This window comes from Camelus ferus, chromosome 5, assembly GCF_009834535.1.
Source record: "Camelus ferus isolate YT-003-E chromosome 5, BCGSAC_Cfer_1.0, whole genome shotgun sequence".
Taxonomy (NCBI): domain Eukaryota; kingdom Metazoa; phylum Chordata; class Mammalia; order Artiodactyla; family Camelidae; genus Camelus; species Camelus ferus.
Window position 1 is genome coordinate 60,284,840 of NC_045700.1, and position 17,115 is coordinate 60,301,954.

Sequence of the window (17,115 nt, forward strand, 5' to 3'; positions counted from 1 at the left end):
AGAATCAGGTCTATTCTGTTTCTCTCAGGAATATGAATATTGATTGTGTTGTTCATTAATGTTTAGTGAAAAATATGGAGTTTTATTGTCTCAGTTTCTACAATGAATTTGAAGTAAACCATGGGCTTTCACCAGCTTGAAATATTCATGCCTACACAAATGCCAAATTCATGTTGTAAAATTCTGCAGAGGATACCATAAATTTTGATGATCTATTCTAAACTTGTTTAATCTGGAGATATCACTCAGATACCAGTGATAAAATGAAAGTGTCAAAAAACAAAACAAACCTCACCATCCAAATCATTCATTATATTGAGTCACTCTGGGAGCATACAGTCTAAGGTGGGCTGGAATAAATGGTCACATTAATTTCACGTAGCAGGCGTGGACAAATACTAGACTTAAGTAAATCATTAAACTGCCTAGTTCCGTGTATATGAAGAGTCTCATGGACATTTTGGAATGGTACAGCAATAATTGTTATTTGAGAGAATATTAGCTTGAGAAGCAGCTAACACCTTCCCCTTTTTACAGTACATGAAGATGATGGGTGTGAATTCCTGCAGTCACTTTTTTGCCTGGCTTATAGAGTGTGTTGGATTTCTACTGGTCACCATCATCATCCTCATCATTATTCTCAAGTTTGGCGATATTCTTCCTAAAACAGATGGGTTCATCTTGTTCCTGTACTTTTCGGACTATAGCTTCTCAGTTATTGCCATGAGCTATCTGATCAGTGTCTTCTTCAACAACACCAACATTGCAGCTCTGATTGGAAGCCTCATCTACATCATTGCCTTTTTTCCATTTATTGTTCTGGTTACAGTTGAGGATGAGTTGAGCTATGTAATAAAAGTATTCATGGTAAGTCAGCTGTCACAGCTGAATGGTCAGCGTGTGAAAAGAATGGACCTTTTTGTGTGCTTAGTCTCTCAGAATGAAAGTACACTTACCTAAATTTGAAAGTTCAATGATTGCAAGGTGTGCTTAACTGTCCTAACGAGAGTCGATTCTTCCTACATCATCATCTACCAAACAAGCATAAGTCTATGAAAAGAAAACTTTCACCCACAGTTTCTAAAGCCATAATGTGTGATGCTGTTAAGAAATAATTCTTAGGGGGGTGGGTTGAGGTATAGCTCACTCGTAGAATGCATGCTTAGCGTGCATGAGGTGCTGCATTCAATCCCAAGTACTTCCATTTAACAATAACAACAAAAAGAAATATATCAAGTTTTGAAGACCATCAAGAATTCTGACTTCTCTCTGGCCCAGTTCTTTAAATATCTTAGCACCTATATCATTGGCGTTATTCTCATAGATGAATACTTCTCATGGTTTTTATGACATACATTATGACATACAAGCATAAAGACAGGTCACTGACAGCATATAATCAATTTTGAATTCTTTTCTACTTTTTCAATTCAAAATACTAAATTAATTTAAGAATTTTAATGAAAATACTAAGATTACTGACTGAAATTTGGAAAGCAGAAGTAAAGCTCATCGTTGTCTGAGGGTCATATTAAAACTGTGCTGTTTATGGAAATGAAAAGTGATAAATAACTTTCATTTGACACTGACTACCTTCGGTTTAAATGATATTTAAATTTTTAATTTGTTGCCTTATAAGTATTCAGTCAATTGACATTTTCTTATATTTTCATTCATAATACTTCTATTACTTGAAGTCAATCCACAAAGTAAAAGCATCTTCTAGCCGTGAACATTTCATTTGTTAGTCTTAACATTGCAATGCCCTATAATTACTGATTTTATAAATTGCTAAGGAACATTTAATAAATTTATAGATATACAGAATTTTTGTCAAATATTGTCCAAGTTATCAATTCCCTGCTTTTGTTTTCTGCAACTTCATCTCCTCCTCTTTCAGAGTTGTAGCATGCTTGATGAGGAGCTTCTGTATTTTTAAATATGCTTGGAGAGTTAGTGTCAATTTAATCTATATAAATGCCCAGCGTTTTCAGTATGTTAAGATCCCTCTGGGTGAAATGTACAGAATCTACAAGAACTGTCATTGCTGTCGATTTTCTTCACAGAGCCTGCTGTCCCCAACAGCTTTCAGTTATGCGAGTCAATACATTGCACGGTATGAGGAGCAGGGCATTGGTAGGTTCACTTTCTTTAAAATTGTATTTCATCTTTCATACCTGCAACACATCTCACAGAAAAGTAAATATATGTGTTCACTTCGTAGGTCTTCAGTGGGAGAATATGTACAGTTCCCCAGTTCAGGATGATACCACTTCGTTTGGCTGGCTATGCTGTCTAATCCTAGCTGATTCTTTCATTTATTTCCTTATTGCTTGGTATGTTAGGAATGTTTTCCCAGGTATGAACATGCTTCCTACAGATATATGATTTCTATGGTTGCCATCATTATAAATCTGCTAACATATATTTTTTTAATATTTGATTTGCCATATATCATTTCCAAAAGAAATACTTAAATCCCAAAACTAACCAGAAATGTCCAGGATGAGATAATGTACTGTTGAGTTTTTTTCTCTGTTGTCCCTTTAAAGGATGGGATGAATTAAGAAGCATAGAGTCCAGTCTTTCCAAATGGGAGTACAGTGTTTTGTTTGTTTTTGAGGGGAGTACAATGTTATAAGGCAAAAATCAAATCTCCTAATTCTAAAGAGAATGTATCAGATTCTAATGGAACAAGACTAGTTGGGTTCCCCTCCTAGGTCTCAAGTGGCTAAAACTTCTAACATGCTTAGGAGTTTTTCCATTAAGCCCTATTTATATGTGTGCATTTTTTGATGCTGTAAATGAATAAAAGACTATTATTCTATGCCAGTTGTATAAAATTTCTATGGAAGAGAAATATGTAGAAACAGAAGCAGATAAGTGATTGTGACTTTAGGTGAGAGCAGGGATTATCTGCAAAGGGCTTGGGGAGGTTTTTGGAGTTATTGGAATGTTTGGCTTGTGGTTATGTTTGTACAACTTTATACATTTACTAAAAATCATCTAACCCTGTGCTTACAATGAATAACTTTCATAGTATATAATTATACCTAATGAAGCTATTTAAAAAAGAATTTTAAAAGTTTATATTTTTCACTTTACTTTGGAAACGGAGACCACCTGTTATTAGTTTTACAGAGTATCAAAAAGTAAAAGTACTTCCTGAACACAATATAGTAAGTGCTCTGTTTTTTAGCTTCTGATGCTTAATGTTAACAATCAATATTTTTTTCTTAATACATTGTTCTTACAGGTACATATGGTATGGCAGCTCCATGGTATTTTCCAATCCTTCCTTCCTATTGGAGGGAGCGATTGGGATGTGCAGAAGTGAAGCATGAGAAAAGCAATGGCCTCATGTTTACTAATATCATGATGCAGAACACCAACCCATCTGCCAGTAAGACAAGTAGGTCAACAACTTGCATCACTATAGAGAAGTGATATAAAATTTACATGACTAGTGATTTTAATTATGTCTTTCTAAATGGCAGAGTTATCATCCTTTTAGTCATGGATGAATATGTCTACACATATGTGTTTGGACTCTTAGGGAGATTAAACTGTGGCTTTTTCTGGGCTCATTAGCTCAGTTGGTTAGCATATGGTGCTAATTAGGCCAAGATTGGAGATCCCTTTGTGGTCCAGTTAGAGTCACACAGAGAAAAATTTTGTTCCTTGGCCCCAGTCTGCACCTCTAACTCCAGCCATCTGTCACTAGTCATAAGGAATAACCAAGTAACAAGTATGGATAATTTAGCATAACCCATCACCAACACTGAATGAACACTTTAAGGCTCATGTCTTACTGACATTGGGTGAGCAGTGTCGTCTTTGCAAACTAAGGATGACCCATGTAAGTGGTCCTTTTGTGATGCCTGAAGGAGATGCAGAGAGTAATTAATGATTCTATAAACCACAGATCTGAGTGAGTCTTGTCACTGTAAAATCACACCTTACAGATATTTATTCAATAAGTGAGTGTCATCCTGTCCAATTGGAGGACCAAGCCTTAAAATTATATTTAGAATATTTGAGATCTGTTGAATAATGGAGAATTCATTATTATGATACTATATTCTGGGACTACTTTGTCTGACAGAGAAGGGCAATGTAAACCTTGGAGTGTGGTATCACACCCTCATTCATTTTTTAAACAAGTGAGAAGGCTGAAGACTATAATAGATCATTTGTTTCTGGAGTTACATTTTACTTCGAGGCTTGTATTTTTATAATCTTCAATTTTTAATTAAGGAAAAGTCTAACTCTAGCTGCATTTTCCCTCCTTGTGAGCTTACAACTCTTGTCTTGATTTCTCTCCAGATCCTGAAGACACGTTTCCCTCCAACATTGAGCCTGAACCTAAAGATCTTACAGTTGGGGTTGCCCTGCATGGGGTCACAAAGATCTATGGATCAAAAATTGCTGTTGATAACCTCAATTTGAACTTTTATGAAGGGCATATTACTTCATTGCTGGGGCCCAATGGAGCCGGGAAAACAACTACCATGTATGTTACTTTCAACATTTAGTGTCATGAGAGCATAGTACTTAATATTTCCTCACCTCTTTCATAAAAGACAGTTATTACCTCTTCCAGATGGCTTAAGATAGCTTAACTTGTATACTGTAGAATGGAGTGTAAATCAGAGATCCCAAACTATGAGCTCAAAGGCCAGATCAGACCCACCTAGTACTGCCCCCAGTACTTAAAATTTTTAATTTCAGTACAGTATTTAACAATGGGGGAGTTTTCTAATAAAAACAAATATTCCTGGCGTCTCTGAGATAATAGGAAGTTCTGGCAACATCTGAGTCCACAGGTTTAGGTAGGGGCAGTTGGTTGGGGCTTAATGGTGGCTGTTCTCAAGGGGAGTATCTGTTTTCTGGTTCATCCCTGGTCCCCACCAATCTTTACTGCCTCACACACTCAGTCTGTTTCATTTATTTGCATTTTTATCCTGGCCCGTGTCCAATTTGGGTTTATACACCCTGGTATAAACACACTCAGCCCCAGCTGCTCTATTACAGGGAACCCTTGCCTTGATTCATGAAGAAAGAAAAGAATCACCAGCTATCAGATATAGATCAAAAAGGCCACATGTGTTACATGGGCTGTTCTTTCTCTCTCTTTACTTAACTAGCATTTTCCTGTGTCCTAATGGAGAAGAGATTCATATGTTTCTAAAGTGACATTCTTTTGAACTTGTTTTCTGAGATTCACTCCAGCGCTCCTCAAGACTTAGCTCTGAGTCAGCTGTAAGATGCTGTTGCTGCTCTAGCCCTTATTTGAGAAAAAGTGTCCATTGCCAGATATGTTATTTACTATCATCATGAGTAAGTTCAGTGACTGCCAAAACATATACGCATTAGTGTTTTGGAAATAAAAAGGGGACAAAGGAAGGTTATGAAATGAGTGATCATGCAGCTGCTCTTATTTATATGACCTGTTTCAATTCAGAGTTGATTTTCTGGTGAGAACATAATGCTTAAAAGTTAAGATTTCTAATAGGCAATAAGAAGCCAATGAAGAAAAGGGATTGAGAAAGCTTCTGAAGGGATTATAATTTTGGCTGAGAAAGTCACCATTTTAGTCTTCTTCGTAAAGAATGAAGTGTATGACTTGATTTAATTTGTTTTTAATGGGAAGAATTGCATATATTGATTCCCTATTTAATCTACAATAGTCATTTAAGGTCTATCATATCTGGTTATGTTCAGAGAGTTGTGAGAAAACAAGTCCTTTCCCTGACCTCATGAGCTTACATTTAGTGGAGACAATGGGTAGTACAGAGCAGCCTGGTTTACTAACCATCTGAAAGTGTAGAGTAACGAACCAAAGATGACCGAAGTTCATGTGGGCAACAGAATTAGGAGCCTATAGCAGTTGGTAGACAATGGTTGTGTTGGCTTGTACTATGATGGTGGCTGGGAAATGGAGAGATAGTGAGTGGAGTTAGGAGACTAAGAAGATAGGAACAGGATGCAAAAACTTGTGCAACCAGTAGCTAGAGTTATCATATGGTGAAATAGGTAACTCAGTGAGGGCATGGGTTTGAGGGCAAAGATTACGAGTTAAGTTTTAAACATGTTGAGTTTGAGTGCCCTGTAAGACATCATGGAGAAGTCACGTTGTTAGTTGGATGTATAGAGCAAGCCTGGAACTAAATGAAGAGATCTGTACTGACATACAAATTTGACACTCAATGGCCTATAAATACTGATGCCAGGAAAGTGCGCTGAGTTTGCTCAGGGAGAGAGTACACTTGCAACTAAAGAGCATGACCGTTTCTCTTATTATTACCACCACCACATACCACCACTATCACCACCACCACCACCACCACCATCATGAAGTGTTTCCATAACACTCTAAATTATTAGAAGCGTAAAAGTAATTTTTTTATTCCTAATTAATGCCATTTTCTTTGATAGTTTGATCTGGCCTGGGGAGATACACTATGACTTTTTTTTTTTCCTAACAACTGAGATATATTTAGTCCTAAAATCTAGCTCAGAGCTTTGGTTCACACCTAATTTATCATTTCTTCACTTCCAGCTCCATGTTGACTGGGCTATTTGGGGCCTCAGCAGGTACCATCTTTGTTTATGGGAAAGATATCAAAACAGACCTACACACCGTGCGGAAGAACATGGGGGTCTGCATGCAGCATGATGTCTTGTTCAGTTACCTCACTACCAAGGAGCACCTCCTCTTATACGGCTCCATCAAAGTTCCTCACTGGACCAAAAAGCAGCTGCACGAGGAAGTAAAAAGGTCAGATGTGACAGGAACGAGGAGTTGTTAACTCCTCTCTAAAGGAATTTGAGCTATAGTAATAATACCAGTAGAAAACATTTTCTCACAAAACAGTTGTTTTTAGTTTTCCTACTTTTCTAGTATTACATACGTTTAAGGTCATTATCCTCACCGGCCAGTTATTGTGCTGAAATTGTTTCACTCTCTTCATCTCTGGCCCCCATATTGCCCCCAGTCCTCTGTTTTTAATCTCCATGGCTACTGTACTCATCTTAACTGGACTCCCGACTTCTTCCTTCCCTTATACAGTCTGTTCTTCAAAGAGCAGCCAAGGTGACCTTTTTAAACTGTGGTTAGACCATGTATTTTCTGTCAAAGCCCTCTACTGGCTTCTCAGCACACTCAGTGTGAAACTCAGGAATGTCCTTATCAAGGCCTACGAGGCACTTCTTGACCTTGACCTACGAGGCACATTGGCCCAGGTGCACACTTGACTATGCTGGGCCTGCTCCAGCTCAGGGCTTCCCACGTCCTGTGCCCTCTACTTAGAGCAGCCTTCCCCACACAGCCCTTTGACTCATTCTTCTACCTTCCTGGTCTCTGCTCAAATGCCACCCTCTCTGAGGGGACCACCATGTATAAATAGACGCCTACAAGAGCACACCCCAGCACTCATCTCATGTACATTGCGTTATTTTGTTTCTTATCATGCTTATCACCAGCTGGCATGTTATAGACTTACTTGGGAATATGTTTATTGACTGAATTTCCCCTGCATTCCTCTTGATAAACACACATACTAGAACATAATTTCCTTACGGGTGGGAACTTGTCTGCTTGATGCTTTTCCCCAGCACCTAAAACATAGTCTGGTACAAAACAGGCAGGCACTCCATAAATATCTGTCAAATGAATGAATAAAATACTAAGCCATATACTCCTTGTGTTGTTTTCTGAATATCAATTTTGAACCTCCAACTAGATGGTAAGTAACAGAAATCTACATCATGGATCTTCAATAGTTTATTGTACCTTGCTGAGCACATAATATTTGCTTAGTGAATACCTTTCACAGTGCTTATTGTATTTTTCCAATATTCAAATATTCTGTCTGTTAAAAATAACCACCATACAATGTTTTTGAAGGACCTTAAAAGACACTGGACTGTATAGCCATCGTCATAAGAGAGTTGGAACACTGTCTGGAGGAATGAAGAGGAAGTTATCCATATCCATAGCTCTTATCGGAGGATCGAGGGTGGTGATTTTGGATGAACCATCCACTGGAGTTGACCCATGCTCTCGTAGAAGTATATGGGATGTTATATCCAAGAACAAAACTGGTATGGGTACCTTCTTTTGATTTCTCCAACCAACAGTCATAATTTTGCCCCTTGGGAGGCACACAAACACGTTGAAGCCTTTTCTGTTTATAATCTCCATTAAATATCTCAGATGGGCTCTTCCTTTGCTCAAGTCCACTCTTCTCCCAACTAAATTTCTGGATCAATTAGTTAATCTCTATGTATTGCCCACTGTGAGCTGAGCACTCAACTGGCCTTTTTGAGAGCATGCAAATCCAACAGAAGTTCCAAATTCTGCCTGGAGGAGCTTAGAATCTAATTAGAGGTACCAAACATACACAAGTGAAAATAAACTGAAAACAGACTAAATAAGTGCTAACAGGATGTGAAGCAAAGGAGCAATCAGAGTGGAGTGGATTAATCAGAGAGGAATATTCAAAAAGTCTTTAAAATTATCGCTTTTTCGTAGTGACAAAAAGGAGAGAGAAAAAGAGTAGGGGGAGAGAATGAAAATGAAGCCAAGGGAACAGACTAAGAGGTTGGGAAGAGTTGCCCCCAACTACAAACTATGGACATTTAACCTTACAGGTTAATAAATGTGTATTTGTCGCCAACTCTCAAATATTTAGGAACACCTTGTGTGAATTTCTCTTTGATCGTTTTGGAAGCTCCTTCTGATCAGTTTTTCAGTTAGCTCATAAAACATGACTCTTCTCCTCATAAATCATAGGATTTACTTGTGCTGACTCAGTATATCTTGGGAACTGTATCTTCATTTTTCATTTCTGGTTTTTCTCCTCTGTATTTTCAAGCCAGAACAATCATTCTGTCGACGCACCACTTGGATGAGGCAGAAGTGCTGAGCGACCGCATTGCCTTCTTGGAGCAGGGCGGGCTGCGATGCTGCGGGTCACCATTTTATCTCAAGGAAGCATTTGGGGACGGGTATCACCTGACACTCACTAAGAAAAAGGTCTGTAGGGGAGAAAACATATCTCACTGTGGGGTCATAAGTTAACTTTTGTATGAAATGGAAGCAGAATCTATCCAACTTCATTCATTGCTAAAATTCATTTTTAATATGTTAGATTCGTGTTTCTCAAATTTGAGCAAGTATCCGAACACCTAAAGGTCTTGGTTAAACCCAAATTTCTGGCTTCACCCCAAGAGTCTCTGATTCAGTCCATCTGGGATGGGGCTCCAGAATTGACTGCATTTCTACCAAGGTCCCAGGTGATGCTTACGCTAATGGTCCATTGAGAACCAATGTGTTAGATAGAAACATGACCCATAAGGTTATTGATGGAGGATCAGCCTGTTAGTTTTCCTAGCATTTCAGCTGTAAGGCTAAAAATTAGCTTCTCCACTCCATCAAAAGCAAATGAAGAGAATATGCAGTCATGATTCCCTTTCTGATCAGTACTCCTTGAATGGCAACATGAAGACTAACTCAGGCCAGCGGTGCTTTCGCAGCTTTAAAGAAGAAAAATGCTTACTACCGATCCCTGTACCACCTAAAATAGCATGTGTATTGGAATTGTGCGAGATGTATATGCTATTAGAAAGGTTTTCACTACTGCCATATATTTTATATCTGATCATCTTATTATGACCTCCAAAAAACAAAAGTAGTTCATTGTTATATTCATGAATTTATTCAAATTTGTGTGTATTCCGTGCATATTATGTCTTAATATGTACCCTAGACACTGTTGTAGGCACTGGGGATACAGCAGTGAACTGACAATATTAAGATCTCTGTCCTCTTGGGGTTTATATTCTGATGGAGTGTGGGGAATCCAGGTGGTAAAATCGCTAAGTATATTATTTGGTATGGTAGCAGGTGATAAATGCTATGGGTAGAAATAAGGCAAAGGAAGGGGAATGGGAGATGCTGGGTGGTGCCATTTGAAGTAGGGTAGCGAGAGAAGGAGTCTCTGAGAAAGTGACAGCTGAACCAAGAGTTGGGGCTGGGCAGAGAGTGAGCCATGGCATATCTGGGGCACAGGAGTAAGTGCAAAGGCCCTGAGGAGGGTGTGCCTGAGCCCAAAGCACTCTAACCACAGAAAGTCTGTTGTTGCTGGGCGGAGCACATGAGAGTGAGAGAGAGTTTGGTGGGTAAGGACTGGAGGAGGGACAAGGTCAGGTGGGAGAGGGGATCCAGCAGAATGGTGACTTGTGGATGACCACAGGGACCCCCGGTGGCACAGGGAGCCACAAGGGGAGTAACGCATGACCTGACGTAGGTCTGGGGTGGCCTAAAAGAACTCACCACCCTCTGATTGGGGCCCTTGGGCACTACAGTCTAAGACAAGGGGGTGTTCAACTTCTGTTTTTGTGTCTAGAGTCCAAATCTAAATGCCAGCGCAGTGTGTGACACAACGGCTGTGACAGCGATGATCCGATCACACCTCCCTGAAGCCTACCTCAAGGAGGACATCGGGGGAGAGCTTGTCTACGTGCTTCCTCCATTCAGCACCAGTGTCTCTGGGGCCTACCTCTCGCTCATGAGAGCCCTGGACAGCGACATGGGTGACCTGAGCATCGGGTGCTACGGCATCTCCGACACCACCGTGGAAGAGGTGCACCTGGACGTTTCCTTTTTTCTTAAAGCTGATATAACTTGCTGTTCCCTTAGAATAAATATAAACAGTTCTTTTTAAAAAGAAAAGAAATATTTTAAAATAAACACTTCAAGAAGTAAATGCAACCAAAAGTAAATACGCTTTTGATTACAATAAATGTTTTAATTAAAAAATAAACATTTCACAAAATCAGAAAATCTTAAAATTATCCCAATACTATTCTTATGTAAGACTGACTTCTGAGAACAAACATGTTGCTCCAATTAAAGAACATCCATCTTTTACATACAAATATGTTCACTTAAATTCATACTCATTTGTCACAATAAATGTGGTAAAAATTTAAAATCAAAATTGAGCTTAACTAGAAAACGTGCATTTTTATGCTAAGAAAGTGTTCTGGCTTCTCTTTCTAGGTCTTCCTGAACTTGACTAAAGAGTCACAAAAAACCAGTAGCATGAGTCTTGAGCACTTGACCCAAAAGAAAATCGGAAATTGCAGTACCAATGGCATCTCAACACCTGATGACTTATCTGTGAGCAGCAGCAATTTCACAGACAGAGATGGTATAAATCTAATGTGCACATTTTGCTTAGTTCTAGTAAATGATGTAAATGAGAAAATCGTAGGACAGATTTTGATTTTTTTAAATGCAACTTTAAATTTTCTTTCTAAATTTAAAAATACTGAAGAAATGTAAGCTATCTTTTTCATATACAAAATATTTATTAAACCAAATTGAATTCTCTATTTCAAAAATATTTTGGAGAATGTGAAAGAATTTCCTTGTTAGGGTAGTGAAAAGTATTCCTTCTACCCACCAGAAGTCATTTTCAAGATGTAACTTACTACAGCTTCAGATTTGTGTTCAACAAGTTAAAGTCCTTCTTGTAATTGGTGCTGTCCAACAATGGATAAAGTTACCTTGTAAGGTAGTTCACTCACTGCTAGTAGACATGTTCAGTGGAGGTAATACTCATCAAAAAAGTTGTTTTTTTTTTTTAAGAGTCATCACTCTCCATGGCACCTCACTGGAAAACATGTCTAACCTTCCCCCACCTCGGAATGATTCAGGTGCTGAGAAAATTCAGGCTCTAAGAAAATGCTTTTTGGGTGAGGGTCTCTGAAGTGATGAGTTGGGCTTGATGGCTAAGAAGCTATAATAATAGGTTTTTTCCCCCAGTTCTTCTTACAAGATACATTTGGAAAATTATGTTGCTTGACACAACTTTGAGGAGTGGGGCTCTTTTGAAAAGAAATTTTATCTTCTCTTACTCCAACAGTTAATTTATGCCTTTGGAAACACTATTTACTTAAGGAAGCACAGGGTAAAATCATTTTATAAATTATGGAGTAGTCATTTCAATAGTTTGCTTAAATTGAGGAAAATCTCTAGGAATAGAACTTTTAATTAAACGTTTGCCTGGCTTTAAATCTCAGAAAAGATCATCTTTGATGCTTGTGTAATTCTGGAACTTGGGAGTCTCATTTGTCCTCTGCTAGATTCCTCCTGATCAGCTTTTGGGAATATTACTGTCGAGTCCATGGAATTGAGGACTTTGATTTGAGAGTGGTCATCTGCTTCAGGAAGTAAATGTTACGTATTTGCCACTGCATTTGTCTCATAATTTGAAACTATTCTTCATTCAGAACGTTGACCTCATTGACATTATCTTTTAGAGAGCACATTTGCTCCATTTGATACACCTGTAAGTCATCCACATGTAATTTCTAAAGAAACAGAAAAGCATACTAATTAACTTAAAATATTCAGCTCCTTCTACACTTTACCTTTGCAGAGATATGAGTTTGCATTTAAACTTGTTCACTCTGTTTAATTGGAATTCATTTTAAATTAAGCAGCTTTGTATTTTTCCTTATCAGCTAAATGAAGATCATGATTTTTGTGCTGCATAATTTGTGATGGAGAATTAAAAATATCCACAGAGTTGACAAATACTGTCATCTTATCACATGGAAAGGAGTGCTTGGTGGCAGGCCTTCAGTGAGAATGTTATATTTGAGACTATTTTTAGAGCGGGCTGCTGAAATGATCAGTTGTACGAGCATTAATGCGGGAGCAACCGCTTATGGCCTCCACAGCTGCTCTGACTCTCAGAAGCCGTGGAATTTTTCTCAGCACTCAAAGAGCATTTTGGGGAGGGAGGGTAGACATTTTTTCCAGTGAGTTCTTTTTTGTGACTCAAGTGGTAAAAATGGAGTTTTGGAACGCCATATAATCAGTCCAAATTTCTAAAAGGAATGTAATGAATAAGCGTTTGAACTAGAATTGTACTTTGAAGGAGAGCATTTTCCTTTGTTTAAGGTGACTTCATTGGACCTCACATTAGAATGAGAGCCAATTAGACTTACAGTCACTTAAGTTACCCACTGAGTTAACTAGGCTGCTTAAAAAGGGTTTATATTTATTTTATTTGAATTCAATCTCTTGATAGAAGCTATCTCTTGAATATTAGTAACTAGTAATACATACTGAGTCTACATTAAGACTTTGGAGATTGGGGACAATATTCATTTATAAAATTCTAGATATCTCACTTTGATGTGTAAAATTACTATGTATATGACTGGGAATATTTTGTGTATAGTAATTTATAATTTTCAAAGCACTTTTGCATAAGCTCCATGAGATGGAGAGGCTCAGGCCTGAGGCTAATCAATGAAGGGCTGAACCTCAAATGCAGATCTTTACAGTATAAGCTTTTCCTCCCATGTCACATTATACCATTCACCCATAGTTTTTGAAGTTACTTTATTACTTAATTTACTAGGATTTCCCAGAACTATATTACATCTCTCTTTCTTTAATCAGACAGAATCCTGACCAGAGGAGAGAGATTGGATGGCTTTGGACTGTTACTGAAGAAGATAATGGCTATCCTCATTAAAAGGTTCCACCACACCCGCAGGAACTGGAAAGGTTTCGTAGCTCAGGTTATTCTCCCCATCGTCTTTGTAACCACTGCCATGGGCCTTGGCACCCTGAGAAATTCCAGCGACAGCTATCCAGAGATCCAGATCTCCCCGTCTCTTTATGGTACCTCTGAACAGACAGCCTTCTACGCGTAAGTTTCTTTCCTTTAACTAAAACATTACCGCAATGCCTCCAGAGGTGCCTTGTGCCTGAATGGATGTCACGAAATGCTAATGAATAAAGAACTTAGGAGCCCCAGCACATTATCCTGACAGATGAATGGACAGTTTGATTTATTGCAACATGACACTTCTCTCGCCAACAAATAACTTTTTTAAGAGTTTTTGTGTCTATCTAAAATTAAAGTTATAGGAGATCTTTATTTTTAATGACTAGACTTTAATCAGGAAAGCCAGGTTAGGTATGACTTCCCAATCTGTTGTAATATATAGCAAATAACTTTTTATTGAGTATTGGATAGCAATGCCAGAATTCTGTATAATATACTGTTATATATACAGTAGGTAATCACTCAATGCATGTGACAATTAGGGGAACCAAATAGAGACCTGTGCTTATTTTTTGTGCCTTTTTTTTTCCTGAGTCTCTTTCTTAGATTTTTAAGGAAATAGTCCTGTAGACAGCATATTTCATTTCTTCAAATTATTCCTGAACATGGGTTTAATATGGGAGACTAGTGGAAGAATCATGAATTTGTTTCTATCCTTTATTATCATAGAAATTCTCACCCAAGCACAAAAGAACTGGTCTCAGCAATGTGGAGCTTCCCTGGAATCGACAACATGTGTTTGAACATCAGTAATCAGTAAGTGGTTCTTGTTTTCTTCTTTTTTCCCAACATTCCAGTTTGTGTGTGTGCATATGTGTGCATGTGTGTGCAGGTGTGTGGGTGAGTGAGTGTGTGTTATTTGGCTGGAGGAGGTAAGCACTGTGATGGCAATACCTTTAACAGATTTTATGTATCTGCTTTAGTTCATTCCATGATTGTGCTCTACTGTAATAATGAACAGGTGCTTTACAACTTGTAAAGTTTGTGTGCATGTTTTCATTTAACAATCGCAACCACCCTGTGGATTATTAATCCCATTTTAAGATGAAGAAACAGGCTCATGTGGACTAAGATACTTTCTAAATTCTAGAGAGTGAGTTGTGTAGATAAAGCTGAGACCCACGTCTTTTATCGCATGCTTTTGTACTACATAGTGTTGTTTATTCAAACTCCCGAGCTAGTACATGACATGTGGAAACCTGAGACTGGTGCTAAATTTTCCCTTTCCTGACAGGAGAGGATGAAAAGAGCAAGGAAAATAGAGGGGTCAAAAAGCCCCATTCTGACCTGGAGATTGTCATTCTAATTGAAGTAAGCCAGAAAGAGAAGAAAAATATCATATGGTATCACTTATTTGTGGAATCTAAAAAAAAGACAAATGAACTTAATTACAAAACAGAAACAGACTCACAGACATAGAAAACAAACATGGTTACTGGAGGGGAAGAGGGTGGGAAGGGATAAATTGGGAGTTTGAGATCTGCAGATACTAACTACTGAATTGAAAATAGATAAAGTTTATACTGTATAGCATAGGGAACGATATTCAATATCTTCCAGTAACCTATAGTAATAAAGAATATGAAAACGAATACTTGTATATGTATGACTGAAATATTTTGCTGTACACCAAAAATGGACACATTGTAAACTGACTATACATCAATTAAAAAAAAGCCCCATCCTGCCACATTACCACAATCCAGTGAGCTTTGGTCTCAACACTGTTTAATCATTAAGTGCTCTCCTTCAATCCCCCATAAAATGTCAGATCACTTGGAAATTGTAGTGCAATGTATATTCAAGTTATGAAAAATCAGTACGTTGAACTTAGGACTATACACCTGAATTTAATACCACATACTCACTTATATGCTCTTATATAAACATGAGAATGACACATTCCTCACTGCAATATCATTTTTACTTGTAGAAGTTGTTTAAATAAAAACCATCTGGGGAAGTGGAACAGCAGTGGAGAACCTATCACTAATTTTGGTGTTTGTTCCTGCTCAGAAAATATCCAGGTAAGATGGAATTCACTTTCTGTGAAGAAGGAAAAAGAAAGGAATAAATATCAAAACTTGAAAGATCTGTCTAAGTTACCAAAGAGTCAATATAATTTCATTTTATGGAAGCTAGTAGCTTTAGTGCTGTGGACCTGGACAGCTAAAAAAAGCACTGAGCTTTAGGTCACTGTTTTAAATCCCTCTCAGGACAAACTTCCTATGGTAGGTAATTTTATGACACTCTTTGTGGAAACCAACTGAAATGAATTTTTGGTCTCAGTTCAGTTGTAACCAGAAAGCTCTATGTTTCACACAGCAAAATGCCACCATAACAGTCATTTTTGAAAACACAGTGAGACGTCTACTGTAGCGGTCAGTAGGGAAGTTAGTAATGTGTAAGTCCAGAACAGAGCTCCGTGTCTCTTCTCAACACCTCCAAGATGTGAGAAAAATCCATATCCTGAAAGAAACATTATTAAAGATCGTGCAACCAACACCTTTTCTGAATTCTATAGATACACCTTAGTTTTCTAGGCCAGTTCAAAGAGTTTTGTAATCCCTCATCTAACCTTCCTAATTTTTTAAATTCTTCATGTATTTTTCTAGTTCACAGTAAAGGTCAACTTAGTATTTAAAATTGGAATCTGGGGGAGGGGGTGGGAGGGGATACATTGGGAGTTAGAGATTTGCAGATACTAACTGATATATATAGAATAGATAAACAAGTTCATTCTATATAGCGCAGTGAACTGTATTCAATATCTTGTAGTAACTTATGGTGAAAAAGAATATGAAAGTGAATATACATATGTTCATGTATGACTGAAGCATTGTGCTGAAATTGACACAACATTGTAAACTGACTATACTTCAATAAAAATACATATAAAAAATAAAACAAAATAAAATTGGAATCTGGATAAATTTTATTGATTTTTTTTTAAAAAAACACAGTCGATTAAAAAATTTTCAACCTTATACTCTGCTGATGGGCATCTAAATTTGTGTAAACAGTTTTTAAAAGTGTTGACAGTATCCACTAATGCTGAAATTATTCATGCCCTGTGGACTCAGCAATTCCATTCCTGTTGTGTACCCATTAGAAATGTGAATAAATGCACCAAGACACATATATCGAAATGTTCATAGCTATACTATTTGTAGTAGCCACCCAGATTCCCACCAACAGTAGATAATCAAATGTAGTCTATTTCCACAATGAAATACTGTACACAGCAAAATGAGAAAGATTGATCTTCAATTACATACCTCATATTCTCACTAACAAATGATGAGTGAAAAAAGCCAAATACAAGATACAAGTCCATTTGTATAAAATACAAAACAGGCAAAACTCCTCTGTGCCAGTTACTTGGGCGAGGTAGTGACTGGAAGGAGGCACGATGAGGGGGTCCTGGGGCGCTAACATCGTTCTGTTTTCTGATTCA

The 17,115-nt window shown here is 37.8% G+C and overlaps 1 protein-coding gene across 1 annotated transcript in view; it reads left to right on the forward strand.

The window, feature by feature from the left end:
• ABCA12 (ATP binding cassette subfamily A member 12) overlaps positions 1–17,115 on the forward strand; it is a 155,074-nt gene that overhangs the window by 109,810 nt on the left and 28,149 nt on the right. The window contains exons 24-36 of the mRNA XM_014558903.2: positions 538–867; positions 2,067–2,136; positions 2,225–2,359; positions 3,257–3,412; positions 4,327–4,513; positions 6,563–6,781; positions 7,910–8,106; positions 8,880–9,040; positions 10,413–10,649; positions 11,069–11,219; positions 13,487–13,739; positions 14,328–14,414; positions 15,592–15,685. Of these exons, the coding sequence (XP_014414389.2) occupies positions 538–867; positions 2,067–2,136; positions 2,225–2,359; positions 3,257–3,412; positions 4,327–4,513; positions 6,563–6,781; positions 7,910–8,106; positions 8,880–9,040; positions 10,413–10,649; positions 11,069–11,219; positions 13,487–13,739; positions 14,328–14,414; positions 15,592–15,685 (2,277 nt within the window). The remainder of the gene's footprint in view (positions 1–537; positions 868–2,066; positions 2,137–2,224; positions 2,360–3,256; positions 3,413–4,326; positions 4,514–6,562; positions 6,782–7,909; positions 8,107–8,879; positions 9,041–10,412; positions 10,650–11,068; positions 11,220–13,486; positions 13,740–14,327; positions 14,415–15,591; positions 15,686–17,115) is intronic.